This window comes from Podarcis pityusensis (genome assembly GCF_964106645.2).
Source record: "Podarcis pityusensis genome assembly, contig: HAP1_SCAFFOLD_487, whole genome shotgun sequence".
Lineage (NCBI taxonomy): Eukaryota > Metazoa > Chordata > Lepidosauria > Squamata > Lacertidae > Podarcis > Podarcis pityusensis.
In genome coordinates this window covers 19160-33848 of record NW_028293257.1, presented here as the reverse complement: position 1 = coordinate 33848, position 14689 = coordinate 19160, and the positions used below count along the sequence as shown (strand labels likewise).

The window sequence follows — 14689 nt, the reverse complement described above, 5'->3', positions numbered from 1 at the left end:
CAGGAAGCAGTTTTATACCAAGCCAGACACTCGGTCCATCTAGATTAGGATTGTCCCCACTGATGGGCAGGGGTTCTCCAGAGTTTCAGGCAGGTGATGCTGGAGGTGGCATCTAGACCTGCTGCTGCATAAGATGCGCTCTATCCCTGAGACACACACCTGGCTTGAGAGGGGTTCATATGCAGACATGGGCTAGATCAGCTAATAACGCCGAGCAGGGCTGTCTTTAGAATATGTGCCGCCGGGGTGCAAAGATCCGCCCAGTGCCCCCAAATTTAGTGCTGCCCACATCTACTCCCAAGATATACTTCTCCGTGGTTGCAGGTGAGGCCATGGCGGCAGCGGCGGCATCCTGCTCTTCTGAGTCTCGCTGCTGTTGTCCCTCAAGAACCGGGTGCCCGAGCTCCACAAAGGCGTGCAGCTTCACATCCAGGTGCTTTTAAAAGCTCCCCAGGAGGAGGAAAGAGAAGAAGAGGGACGCAGTAACCGAACCAATGGTGGGCGAGAGAGCAACGCCTCTCCATGCAGGGTGGGACTCCGGGGAGGAGAAAGTGGCCAGGGTGGAGGTGGCAGCAGCGGCTGGCTTTGAAAATATTTATTATTTCATAACAGGTAGATAGTTAAGAGCTTAGGCGGCTTCAGCGGCGGGTGCCTGGCACCCCCCAGAATTCAGCACCTGGGTGCCCCGCACCCCTTGCACCCCCGGGGTAAAGACGGCCCTGATGCCACGCCTCCCCACTTGAGCAGTGGAATTGAAAAGCAACAACTTCTCTAGATGAAACATGGATTAAAGCGAAGCTTCACAGTTGTGAGTCTGGGTCAAGCCTCTTCCATCAGCATGCACTGATGGGTACCCAATGGGCTAGCCCACCTGTGGAAGAGTGCCCTGTGGTGGTGCTGTTACCTGCGTGCTGGTAGCTTTTCCTGGAAGAAGGGCTCATTGATGATGCCCAGGACAGGCTCGCCTGAGTGACGGTTGTATACGCCTATCAGCACCAGCGCCGAGCGCAGCCCTGAGGGGTAGATGCCATCCACAGGCAGGACATCTCCACGCCCACGGATGTACTGATTGGTGGAATCTGAGGAGAGAGAATCCGTGAGATCGCCAGTTCCAAGTCTGGTGAAGAAGTTCAGAGTAAGGCTCAGAGAGCTCCTCCTCATGGCAGAATTGCCATTTTTTTAATGGGCAGCAGAAGGGCCCCTTCATGGCGGAAGGTCCGTAGCTCAGTGGCAGAGCACCTGCTCTGCATGCAGAAGGTACCAAGTTCAATCCCAAGCATCTTAACGTAGGCCTGGAGAGACCACTGCTGGAACCCTGGAGAATCACTGCCGGCCAATGCAGACAACACTGGGTGAGATGGACTAAGGGTCTCGCCCAAGTGTCGGGCAGCTTTCTCTGTGTCTGGAGCCCAGACTTTGCAGGCAGAAGGTCCCAGGTCCATTCCTTAGCATTTCCAGCTAGGGAGGTAAAAGAGGAGGTAGCAGGTGAAGGAAAGACCTGTTTTTTACAGCTTTTTAAAGCTTTTCCCTATCTCTCTCTCTCCCTCTCTTTTTTCTTTTTTTGTCCTTTTCCACTACATTTTTATCTTGTTTAGACTAATGTTGGGTTAAAAAGATATTTGATATTAAGTTTTGTATTTTTCTCTATAAACTCTAACAAAATTTATTGATTTATTTATTTTTAAGGGCCCAAGTCCCTGGAGAGAAGACGAAGAAGAGTTTGGATTTGATATCCCGCTTTATCACTACCCTAAGGAGTCTCAAAGCGGCTAACATTCTCCTTTAGGATTCCTTTGAATTCAAATAATATATTGACTACTTTTTATGCCCTTTACGAATAAATGTGTTGAGGGGTGTGTGTGTGTGTTTGTATGCATGTATGGAGAGCCACTTTTAGTCAGAGCAGAGCAGCCACTGCCAACCTGGTGCACCACCCGGGTGCTTCGGAGTAAAGCTTCCATCCGTTTCAATCAGAACAGCCATGCTGGTTGAGGATGATGGGAATGGTAGTTCAAAACATCTGGAGAGCACCAGGGTTGGCAGAGGCTGAAGAAGACAGTACTGGGCTAGGAGGACAAATATGGTACTTGGGCCTGGTGGTATAAGGCCGTGAGAAGGGAGCTGGAGGTGGCTGAATGGATCTCCGCTAACTTTCGCCAAAAGCTAGTAGTCCCCACAGAGGGAGGATAGTAGAAACTGTATCCCCTGGGTTCCCTGTCCCAACAGCTGCAGCAAAGCAAGAGAGCACTTGCTTCACCTATGGGACCTCCAAGGTTCAAGCCTTGGAATCTCCAGGACTGAGGAACCTCCAGCATTCCCTTCCAAGGGCCATAGGCCAGGGGTGGGAGCAGAGGCAGAACTGGGCAAATGACCTGAGGCAGCAGAAAAAGATGCCTGCCATCAGAGCACTTCCATCAGAGTACACAGTGACCGGGCAAACCAATAGTCTGATTTAGTGTAAAAGTAACTCCTATGTGAGAGGTAGCCAACGAGCCACCTTCTGAATGTCCAGGATCTGCCATCATTTTCAGTAACTGGCCATGCTGGCAGGGGCTGATGGGAGCTGCAGTCCAAGAATGCCTTGAGAACTTGATGTTGGCTATCCCTTTCCTGTCTTACGTTGTTGTTGTTGTTGTTGTTGTTGTTGTTGTTGTTGTTGTTGTTGTTCAGGACTGAAACTAGGCTTTCTTAAATTGGGTCAAAGACCCCATTTGGCACCCAACCCCCCGGATGTGTGTTTGTGTACATACATACACATACATACAGTACATACAAACACACCCACCCCTCAACACATTTATTCGTAAAGGGCATAAAAAGTAGGCAATGTATTATTTGAATTCAAAGGAATCCTAAGAGGTATGATGACTGTATGACCAAAGGGAAAACGAGCATCCCTTCCAGTAAAAGCAAATTGTTTGTCAAAAGTAGAACTTCCTTGTGCAGTAATTGTCTATCTGAGGTCAGGGTTTGAATTGGATTTATTTGGTCATAGGATTATTAAAAGATTGCATTTCCATAAGATCAGCCAAGACCCTCTGGTTTCCTTAAAAAAAATGTTTTCCCCCTCTTTGAGGTTTTTTGCCACCCACCCCTCCTCTTGGTTCTGTGCAAACCCTTTCAAGGAGTTTTGACGTGTAAATTTACTCCCAAGCATCAACAAGATTCGTTTCAATTTTATTTTTGTTTGATTACTCATTTTAGGAAATGATAATTTTGTAGTCATTTTAGGTTCCAGGTAAGGTGAAGAAATGCTTTTTGCGAGTCTAAAGTAGAAAGCGCCCTTCCATTACAATCCTAATGCAGCCAGGCTGACCAGCGCTTGCCAGGGAACTGCCTCTGGCAGGAAAAATGCTCTCACACACCTTACTTTCCTGTGTGTAGATCATGTACAGTCTGAAAATGACTCAACCTTAGCTATTGAAAAACATTCAAAGTTCTGAAGGGATTGTAGAATCAATAGAACTGTAGAGTTGGAAGGGACCCTAAGAATCATCTAGTCCAACTGATTCTCTTCCTCATTTTTCTGCCCCTCCAGAATTTCTTTCTCACACTAGCAAATCCACAGGGGATCCTATCTTCTGCTTCAGTGGGGAGAGCCAATCAGTCTCTCCAGATTTTCCGACTCTCCCTCTCCCTGAAACTGTGTTGTAAATAAGCCTTCTTCAGCTTCATGGGGAAAGGGGAAGGAGCTTGTGGATGCCATGCTCTTTTTCATCTTTCTCTTCAGCTGAAGCCCAGACATACTGGGAGGCTAGGGGCCTCAATGGTGCCCCTCTGGAAGCTTCATCCAGGGCAGAAACCTTGGCTAGATCCCCACTAGCAACGGCTCTGTGTTGCTGTTGTTATTATTTATTGGTTGAGTTTTCTTGCCCAAGGCAACTCAAAGCAACTTACCACCAACCCCCTAAAAAGAAAACACCCTCACGGAGATACATTCAAGCAAGCAAGCAAGCAGAAATCCTCTGGGAGGAAGATCCCCTTGCCCAACTGAGCCCAAACTCTTATTTCCCGACCCCATCGAGTGCTCAATCCAATATCCACCCACGACACATGGCTTACCTATGGGATCAATCCACACAGCCATGCTCTCTGTGGAGATAGTCACAGCCACATCATCCAGCACTGGGTCTGAAAGCACCACTTCCTGATGAATAGCTGCAGCCAGCAGCTCGGCTGCCGCTTGCTTCCGGTCAAGGACTTTTCCCAACAGGGCAGCAGTTTCTTGTTGTGTGGGGCAAACCTGCACCACCACCGTCTCCCCTAGAAGTCCCAAAAAATAAAGTTTAGTATGCTGGAGGGCTTTTCCTTGGAGGGTGGCTTGCGGGCTGGTAAAACGACTCCCATGGGCTGCTTGTGGCCCATGAGCCTTAGGTTGCCAACCCCTGATCTAAACACATCTCAGAGAGACTACAAGGGGTAATGCACAGGGGTTCCTCAGATGACTAGTTGTTGTGAAATGGGTAGATTTGAAAAATATAAGGCTAGAAGAACAGTAGCCAATAAAAAAGGTCAAGTGCGGTTCAGAAAAGTCTTTCGCGTGCAACAAAAGGGACCTGGAGTTGGGAGAACTGACTTTAGGAATAGAAAACGGAGTCTAATTTCAAGCATCAGAGTGTGTAGCAACAGAAGATGATGGCTCAGCCAATGATTCTAATTAAGATAAAGCCGAGAAAGAGGACCAGCAGTTTGATAGAGCAATTAATAAAAATTTGCCCTCTCCCTGCCACTTAAGGACGCCATCACTCACCGAGGCCATTTTCAAATTTGTTGGACTCCTCACCACGGATATGATCTTGTAATTCTGGAAACTGGTAGCGCCAACAATGGAGAAGGGGAAAGGAAGAAGAGAGAGTGGCTTAGTCACACTAATGAGTCAGGTCTGAGAGAAGGTTATTTTGGTCTTTCTGCCCCATCATCCCCAGTTCCCACTGGATCAGAAAGAGACAACTGTGCATCAGGGCTTGGAATGAACTAGTTTGGTTTAATGATGTTCATGGAATTAGGACAAATATCTCTAAACTGCACATGAGAGCAGCTTCCATAATTGTCAGGTGAACTGAACATAAATTATGTTCATTTTATGACAGAATTTTGAACAATTTGTAATTCATTTTCAAGTTCATTTTCTCATATGTGTTTTTAGCTCTTTAACCCTTTAGGGCTTTTATGTTTTAAGTTCATAATTGGTGTGTGTCTGTGTTGACGGAATGGAGTATTTAAAATAGTAATAATAACCTAGACTTTTCTCCTGAATGCACTAGCACTATTTGAATGGCTGGTCCTGCTCTGACATGTCTGCGTTCTGTAATGTCCTTAGTAGGTTGGGCAACCACACACACACACACACACACACACAGGCTTGTGGCTAGATCTAATTCTTCCCTTAACCCCAGGGAAAGAATCCTCTCTACAGGCACTCCCATGTGTCTAATAAACTGAGTTATGGCCTAAAAAATTCCCTCCCCCATTTGATGACATTGCTTTATTATTATCTTTATATCCTGCCTTTCCTCCAAAGAGCTCAAGCAGGTGTACTTGGTTCTCCCCCCCCCCCCCCATTTTATCCTCACAGTGACTCTGTGAAGTGGGATAGGCTGACACAGGAAAACTGGTGCAAGGTCACCCAAGGAGCTTCGTGGATCTGAGCCCTGGTCTCCCAGGTCCTAGTCTAACACTCTATACCACACAGCTCTTAGGCAAGCCACTGTTCTCTCGATCTAATTTGCAGATAGTAATAATGGCCTACCTTCATAAGGTAGCCTTACAGAGTAATTTTGAGGATTACTGGGCAAATTATGCAAAGACCATGCAATATATGACACTTTATAGATGTGAGCTGTTATTATTCCAACAGGTGAAGGATGAAGGCACCTGGTTGTTCCCACTTTCACAACCATTGGGAGCAGGGTGGCTTAGCCACTGCAAAGGGCCGTAGGTCAGCGACAGCGCATCTCCTTCACATGCAGAAGATCCCAGGTGCAATCTCTGGCTTTTCCTGGCAGGGCTAGAACAGGAGCCTGTCTCAAGCTCATGGAAACCAAGGCCAGCCAGTGTGGGCAATGCTGAGTTAGATGGTGCGAGGGACGGACTTCCGGGTCAGCGCCATTGGTGAATGGCGGAGTTCCTCCGACCGGAGGAACGGGCTCCGTGAAAACTGGGTCTTCCCGCCGCGGCGAAGGTGGGGACCCGCTAGAAATCCCAGGCGGAGGAAGCCTGGGAACGTGGGGTTCGGCAGGGCACCAGAAGCGCCCCCCTACTCGCGGGGAATCCCATTTAGGGGCTCCGGAGCGAAGTGGGGTGAGAAGCGCGGTGCTACAAACTGACTGCTACTTTCACGGAGTGAAGCCGCACAGCCATCGCCAGAGAGCGCTGACTTTTTCCTGTGGACAATTGGACTTAAAACAAGTACCCGTGAGTAGAAACGAAAAATTGGATCAAGAAATTGTTTTAATTTGGTAACGAAGCGGGAAGGTGTAAACAGGAAGTCCGCCTTCCGTTTCCTTGTATATAGACTAAAGCAAAAACTTTGCAAGCTAAAGCCGGGAAGCTGTCAAAAAAGGACTAAATTTCCTTCATTTAGAACCACTGAAAACCCCCCTTGGAAGCAGGAGAAAAGGGGGGGGGGAACTATGTTTAACCCTATCAGGAGAGGGAGTTAAGAAGGATAAGTTTCCATCGTTTCTAACCTGGGAACGGGGTGTCAGAGACAGAAACTGTTGCTGAGGTTCACTGATGGTGAACGTAACACTTTGACAGATAGCTAATGAAGAGAAACAAGTTGATTCTAATGTTGCCTTTTGTATCTTAAAGAAACAAAATATCTGAAAAACGTCTGAAATATCTGAAAAATGAAAGTAACTTTCCTTTGTCTTAAAAAAAAAATGGCTACAAGTAGATTGTCTCCTCTAGAGGGAGCTTGCTAGATTATTGTTGCAGCATATTTGAGACCCAACATCTGTGAGATTAAGACTGTGGGAACAGACTTTTTCGACCTTGAACAAAGATGAGCTGGGAGAAAGACTGGTTGCTTGCTCTATGCAAGACAAATGCTTTGCTGGAACAGATGCATGAAAAGATGGACTTAATGAATGAGAAAATGGATTTGACTGTTGTGGTTAATAACATTGATACAGAAATCATCCAAGAACCAATCTATCAATCTGTACCGACTGGCCAAGTGCAGTTGACAATGGAGGAGGATGTGGCTGCACCTCAAATAGTACAAATGGAGAGACCCGAGGGCCTACAGGAGCATAAGCCACTGTTATTGAAGACTGAGGCTGGAGCGGGCCAAGGGGAGTCTGGAGATGAGGAGATTTCTAGCTTTGGAGAGATTCTGAAATTTGATTTTAAATTCATTTTGGATTACATCGAGGACTGTGGGGAGTGGGACTGTGGGGAATGGGTGAGCTGGATGAAGGGTGATGGAGACAATTTTGGGTTGGAATCCCTCAGAGACCTACTCCTCAATGAGAAAGGAAAGAAACTAAGACAAAGACCAACAAGAGACAAGGAAAAGGGCAAGCACAAACAAGATGAAGAAGAATTGCAGAAGGGACATGGAAGAGATTTAAGGGCCTCGGACATAAGGCTTCCAGGTTGATGGACTAGACGGAATGGACAATAAGGACAATAAGGACTGACATGACCCGAGACCAGGAAGAAGAGACGCTGGATGATGATTGGAAGAGAACTTATAATGGAAACTTTTTTATTTTAGAATCAGCTAATGAATATTAGGGAAAATGTGGGAATGAAACTATACGACTCTAGCAGAAATGATATTAGGAGTTATGTATATTTGAAATTTAAGATTTAAGTGTTAAGGCACTTAGGGGTAAGATAAGGATAAATAAATTAAGGTAATCTGAATAATAGAATATGGGGAAAGATGGTAAGGATTTGTTGAGCTAATTACTAGGATAAATTGTTAAGACAAATTTTATAACAAAAATTGAGAAAGATGGAAAAAATTTACTGAAATAATTACTAAACTAGAATACAAAACCGGAGGTGTGAGGAGGTCAATGAAATAAGCAAATGGAAATTATGGATATGCAATTTGGGATTTGTGTTTTTTTTCTCTTTTTTCTTCTTTTTTACTTTTTTATTGCTGTATTGTTATATTGGGTTTTTACATTTTGTGCTTTTCTCTTTTTTTTATTGTCTTCTTCTTTTTTCTTTTTTTGTATTGTAGTGTTGTTTGTTATTTTTTATTTTTCTTGCAATTTTGAAATTATCAATAAATATTATTTTAAAAAAAAATATAGATGGTGCGATGGACTGATTCAGTATAAGGCAGCTTCCGATAGTCTTATGGCTCCAGCTCCAGCCCAGGTCCTGCTTCCAATTTAGTTACAGATAGGTAGCCGTGTTGGTCTGCCATAGTCAAAATAAAAAAAATCCTTCCAGTAGCACCTTTAAGACCAACTAAGTTAGTTCTTGGTATGAGCTTTCGTGTGCAAGCACACTTCTTCAGATACTTCTCAGAACTAAAATACCCAGCAGATGAAGTTAGACAACAGATCAACAGAGCCAGACTGATACCCAGAGAGAACTTGCTGCAAGACAGACCCAAAAAAGAAAATAACAGAACACCACTAGTCATCACATACAGCTCCCAAGTTAAAACAGTTCAACGCATCATCAGAGATCTACAACCTCTCCTGGACAATGACAGTTCTCTTTCTCAAGCTCTGGGAGGAAGACCTTTCATTGCCTACAGACAGCCACCCAATCTTAAACAACTCCTAACCCACAATAATACTACAACCAGACTTAACACGGACACTGGCACCAGAGCCTGCAATAAACCCAGATGCCAACTTTGCTGCCACATACACCCGGACAACACCATTACTGGCCCCAACAACATCACACATACCATCTCGGGACTATTCAATTGCTCATCATCTAACATTGTGTATGGCATCAAATGCCAACAGTGTCCTTCAGCTCTCTATATTGGACAAACAGGCCAAACCTTACGCCAAAGAATAAATGGACATAAATCTGACATCAAGAATCACAAAACAGAGAAACCAGTAGGAGAACACTTCAATCTCCCAGGACATTCTATACAAGATCTCAAAGTAGCTGTTTTACTACAAAGGAATTTCAGAAATAGACTGGAAAGAGAAGCTGCTGAATTGCAACTCATTACCAAACTTAAAACCATGGAGAGACCTGGTTTGAACAAAGACATTGGATTCTTATCCCATTATACATGACTAAGCCATTTCTCACCTTCTCACCCCTTGCCTTTTCCTGTAAGACCTATTACAGTCGTTAAGAGTCGTCAGCAGGCTCATCTCAGCTATCTGCCAATCTCCCATTCCCACCACCCTTCTGAGTAATACCCCTCCCCACCTTCTCACTATATAGAAGGATCTGGCAACTTCTGTTTCAGTGTATCTGAAGAAGTGTGCTTGCACACGAAAGCTCATACCAAGAACTAACTTAGTTGGTCTTAAAGGTGCTACTGGAAGGATTTTTTTTATTTTTCCAATTTAGTATAAGTGCAGCAGCCGCTATGAGCTTTTCCCCTTCTGCATTTCCCCTAGCTCTGGCCTGCGATTGCTATATAAACCCTTTTTTACGTATCCTACAGTGATGGGGCCCCTTCCCCGCAGCAGATACCTTTTGCCCCACATCATGCTTGATAACCTCTTGGATCAGCACGTCGGCCAAAGTCTTGAAGTCCTGCAGGAACTTCTTGTTCTTGTCCGCCCCTCTCTTCTCCTCAATGAGTAAGCTGAAGAGGGCCTCCTCTTGGCGGCACAGCTGGGCGATGCAGGCTGCCTTCTCCGATGCTGCAAGCAGACTCTTCAGAAGAGCCGCCATGGTCTGGGGCAGGGGAAGGAAGAAGCAACCGTGAATGCAAATTCAAGAGGCAGGCACAAGAGTCACGTTCCTTCATCCTAAACCCCATCCTCTCTGATTGGTTACAGTGCCTGGAGGAGGAGGAGGAGGAGGAGGAGGAGGAGGAGAAGAAGAAGAAGAAGAAGAAGAAGAAGAAGAAGAAGAATTTGGATTTGATATCCCGCCTTTCACTCACCAAAGGAGTCTCAAAGCGGCTAACATTCTCCTTTCCCTTCCTCCCCCACAACAAACACTCTGTGAGGTGAGTGGGGCTGAGAGACTTCAGAGAAGTGTGACCAGCCCAAGGTCACCCAGCAGCTGCATGTGGAGGAGCGAAGACGCAAACCCGGTTCCCCAGATTACGAGACTACCACTCTTAACCACTACACCACACTGGCTCTCAGAAGCCCAGAGGGAAAGGGGCAGCGATGCAGGAGGCAAGATTCCTAGGTTATTGTTCCATCGCTTGGGGTATAGTGGAAGCCAGCATGGTACTGTGGTTAGAGTACTGGACCACGGAGGCCCAGGTTCAAATCCTCAGTCAGGCACCAAGCTGCCCACACCACCTACCAATGAGATGGGAAGATTGTTGTGAAGGATAAGGAGGGATGGGGAGAAGAACCTTGTATGCAGCCCTGAGCTCCTTGAAGGAAGGAAAGGATTAAAATACGAACAAGTACAGCTGCAATCCTATACTCCTGGGGAGCAAGCCCTATGGAACAAGGGTGACTTTGCGCCAAGTAAAAAGGCATAGGATTGCAAAGTCACCTATGTACAGACCAGTAAGGAGCCTTTTTTTGGGTGGGTGGGGGAATTCTGTGTCGCTGCTTAATTGCTCCAGTGTAACTCAGTTAGCTAGCCAGCCTGAAGAGAATAAACCCAGAAAGATACAGTGCTACCTATTGAAAGCGGAGAGGCAGAGAGAAAGATTAACAGTGTGGTCCTATGCATGTTTACTCAACTTCTGAGAAAGTATGCACTGATGCACTGCACAGCACTTAAGGAGGGAACATGTATTTCCTACCAAACGGAGTTAGAGATGTAAACAGCAGGAAGACCTAATGCTCCTTCCCATCTCTGAGAACAGTGCTAGAGTGAATGACCAACAAAAGCTCTGGGATTTTGCCCAGGCTTCTATCATCTGATAGGAATAATGGATGGAAGCATAGCACTTTGCGTTTTTATGAGCTCTTAAAAGTCCTTTCACTGGTGTTTCTTGCAATTAGCACCTCTATGCTACAGATGCCTTGTGCCAACAGCATTCAGTATCCTGGCACACCTCTCTTGCTATGATTATCTCTCAGTTGCAACCCCAACATAAAAAGATATAACGCCAAATATTAGGTAGTTAGGGGAAGAACACTAGGAACATTCCAGAGTAAACCCTTGGCAATATTCTTCTTGGTCCACAGCCACAGGAGACACACAGAAGGAGGAAATGGGGGGCAGAGGGTGGGAAAAATGGAGCAGGAAACAGTGGAGTTGAATGTCCTTTCCTATGAACTGCCAGAATCTCTCTTTACACTTATACATATTCAATAAAGGGGCAAGAACCTCTCTCCTAGCACAATAGCGAGAAACCTCTGGCCCTCCAGAGGTTGCCAAACTACATCCCCCATCAGCCCTTGCAAGAATAGTCAATGAAAAGGGGTGATGGGAATTGTAGTTCCGCAACATTTTGCGGACCAAAGGTTCCCAACATCGACTTTAGAACTTTTTAAGCAGCCTTGAACTACCTATTCATAGCCCGTGTAAACCATGTGCCCATGGCGATGTGTCCTAAATGTCGACCTTCCTATTCAGCACCGTCCCACTCCGATTATTATGACTGGGGAGCGCGCGCGGCGGGGGATCCACACCCCCGCGGGACCCCAAGACACCCCGCCGTGCCACGTCACGGAAATTAACGCCTTCGCCGCCGGATGAGAAGCCGCTCGGTGTTCCGCCCGCTGCCGCGCCCTGCGCCAGTTTCCGTTCCCCGGCCGGGCCGGGCGAGGCACCCGCTCCGGAGCCAGGAGAGGGGCAGACCTGGAGGAACCGCGCCAGCCCCGCCGGGCCAAATCGAGGGGGGAGCCACGGATCGAAGGCAAGCCCCGCGGCGCATCTTTCCCCGCGCCTCACCTGTCTCCCGGCGAGGGCTCCGCGCACCTCTAGCGCCTGCTCCGGGGGAGGAACCGCCACCGGCTGGATCGCAGCGCGCAGCTCCTGGAGTCCACGCCTGCCGGGCCAGGAGGCGGCTGCCCAACTCTGCCCCGACCGACCTGAAACATGTGATTGTGTGCTCGGCCCTCGCAGGGGCGGGGAAACCTCAGGCGACGCGGCGCTCCGCTCAGGATCTCCTAAACTGAGCCGGCGCGCGGTTTTAATTTCCCCGAAGGCATCCTTCACCCTGATACCGAAAACGGGGCTGTTGTGCTTTGCAGGGCTGATGGGGGAAGAGGCAAGGCAAGAGCAGGAAATCATACCGAGACACGGTGCCATCAACTTGGGGATCAAGGGAGTCTTTGATAACTGAATTCATTCATTCAGCATACCGTTTGCAAATTACTGGCACGTAGCCCATTCCCGTGCACATTCATCTGGAGAAGAAAGCCCCACTGTGTGAAATAGAATACAACCCCTGGGTAAATACATTATGCAAAGAGCTGCAGGCAGCATTGTAGTACAATCCTATACAGTAGTCACACTGAGTTCAGTGGACTTTGTCGCAGGTAAGTATTTATGGAACTGCAGCATTAATTTCTAACAGAAGTAGTGCCAGGGCTCATGCCTGCCCAGAAGTCACTGCATGCCAAGCAAAAGTTATTGGTATATTATTCCTAAAATTTCCAGGTGCTGTAGAAAAAGTGACAGTGCAACCCTACACATGGGTTACCAGAATTAAGTCCCACTCAGTGGGGTTTACTTCCTACTCCCAGTGATTATGTTTATGATTTTATGCTAAAAACAACACCATCTTTGGTTTGCACTTTAGCTAGAATATCCTAACCCCAGATTGGTTGTAGTTTTATTTACTGCTGTAGAAAAACGTATTCTGTAGGTACATAGTCAAAGTGGTGAGTTGTTTTCTAGTTCCTTAAAAAAAAAAAATTATTAAAGATTTTCTTGGTTTACGAAAGTACATGCCTTGTCTCTTTTTTCAGGTTGTACAGTCTTTCTTACAAATTAGTTACATTTGTTGTGAGACATTAGTGTTGAGTACAGTATAAGGTTGGGGGAGAAGAGGGGTAGGGTGTTGAGGCTTATATTCTTTTGCATAGTGTACATGTGGGGTTTTGTGTCAGTGTCAACTGGGTATGTTCTCTTTCTATACTACAGGGGTCAGCAAACTTTTTCAGCCATGGGCTGGTCCACACTCCCTCAGACCTTGTGGAGGGCTGGAATATATTTTGGGGGAAAAATATGAACCAATTCCTTTGCCCCACAAATAACCCAGAGATGCATTTTAAATAAAAGGACACATTCTACTCCTGTAAAAACACACTGATTCCTGGACTGTCCACGGGCTGGATTCAGAAGGCGATTGGGCCGCATCCGGCCCCCAGGCCTTAGTTTGCCTACCCATGGTATCCTACATTTCTTTGGTAGTGAGAGGTATTAGGGGGCAGGGTGTGGTTGGTTGTCTGTGGTTGGCCACAGTCGGGTTTGTTTGCATGGGGGGCGAGGCTTGTTGGGTCAGGTAAGCCAGATTGATTCGTACGCTGTCTTCTTGTTGGGCTGTGTATGTGATATCCTAGTTCCTTATTTGGCAGTTCACAGATCCTTTATCAGTTTAGAGCTGCCAATACAGTCTGAATGAAGAATTAAGGTTTATTTATTAATTAAGGAGCTCAAGGTGGCATATGTGGTTCTCTAATTTTTCTGAAAGATAGTGACTGGCACAAGGCCACCCAGTGAGCTTCATGGCTTAATGGAAATTTGAACCTTTTTAAACAACATCTATTCAAAATTACTCCCAGGCAAGCAGGGTTAGGATTATAGCCTTAGTCTATAATTAGCCATGATTTCGTATGGGTGTGGGATGGTGTCACTTTTATCCCTTAGCATTTTTACAGGGGAAAAACATATTATTTGCTTTGGAAGTTACATATGGTAAATCTGCTAACCTGTAGCACAACCCGAACCATGCCTGCTCAGAAGTAAGCGCTATTGAATTAAACTGAGTTTACTCCCAGGTAAATTGGATTAGGATTGCAGCCCTAGAGTGGATGTTTTAATAAAGACTGGATGCTGTGCAACTGTAAGGCATCCTTCTCTGAAACTGGTGCTCTCCAGGTGTTTTGGGCTACAAGGACCAAATTAGGGGATACAATTGGGCTAGAACAGGGAATGTCCAAGTGCTCACTGGCCCCAGGGAGCTGGTAGTCCAACACATCTGGATAGCCACCTCCTGATCCCTTGGGTGGTTGCCACAGTGAAAGTCACAACTCAGATGCTTAGGAAACTGAGGTAATTTTAACCCGTTTTAGATTTAATGGTTTTAATTAGATTAAAATCAGGAAGTGGGGGCTTCCGGGTTACTTTTGGCACCATTCCCCCCTGGAGACAGCTGCCCACAGGAAATAGTGGAAACATCAGGGGAGAATTTAGAAGCCAGGAGTTTATTCTCTTTCTAACTTGGGTCTTATTTTGTGTGGTGAGGACAACTGATGTTGCTGTTAATTATTACCTTCAGAGAAGCCGGAAGCCTGTGTGGCCCAGCAGTTAACTGCTAGCATTGCAGGGGGTTGGACTAGATGACCGCGAGGATCCCTTCCAGCGCCTCGAGTGAGATTTGTGCCCAGGTTTGGTGGGTGGAGCCATGGAGGTAGGAGGCGGGCGGGCG

At 46.5% G+C, this 14689-nt stretch overlaps 1 protein-coding gene across 2 annotated transcripts; it reads right to left on the bottom strand.

Moving 5' to 3' along the window:
- Positions 1–6: 6 nt before the first annotated feature.
- On the bottom strand, positions 7–14633 carry INPP1 (inositol polyphosphate-1-phosphatase). Of its 2 annotated transcripts, none has more exons than XM_081024513.1 (5): positions 14534–14633; positions 9643–9849; positions 4751–4811; positions 4063–4263; positions 7–1079 (listed from the first exon to the last, which is right to left on the bottom strand). In XM_081024513.1, the coding sequence occupies exons 2-5, from the start codon at positions 9844–9846 to the stop codon at positions 901–903; spliced, it is 645 nt and encodes a 214-aa protein (XP_080880639.1). In that variant the 5' UTR covers positions 9847–9849; positions 14534–14633; the 3' UTR covers positions 7–900. The 2 variants fall into 2 exon arrangements, with proteins under 2 accessions (XP_080880639.1, XP_080880638.1); XM_081024512.1 differs by lacking the exon at positions 14534–14633 and adding an exon at positions 11986–14226.
- Between the last annotated feature and the right edge of the window lie 56 nt (positions 14634–14689).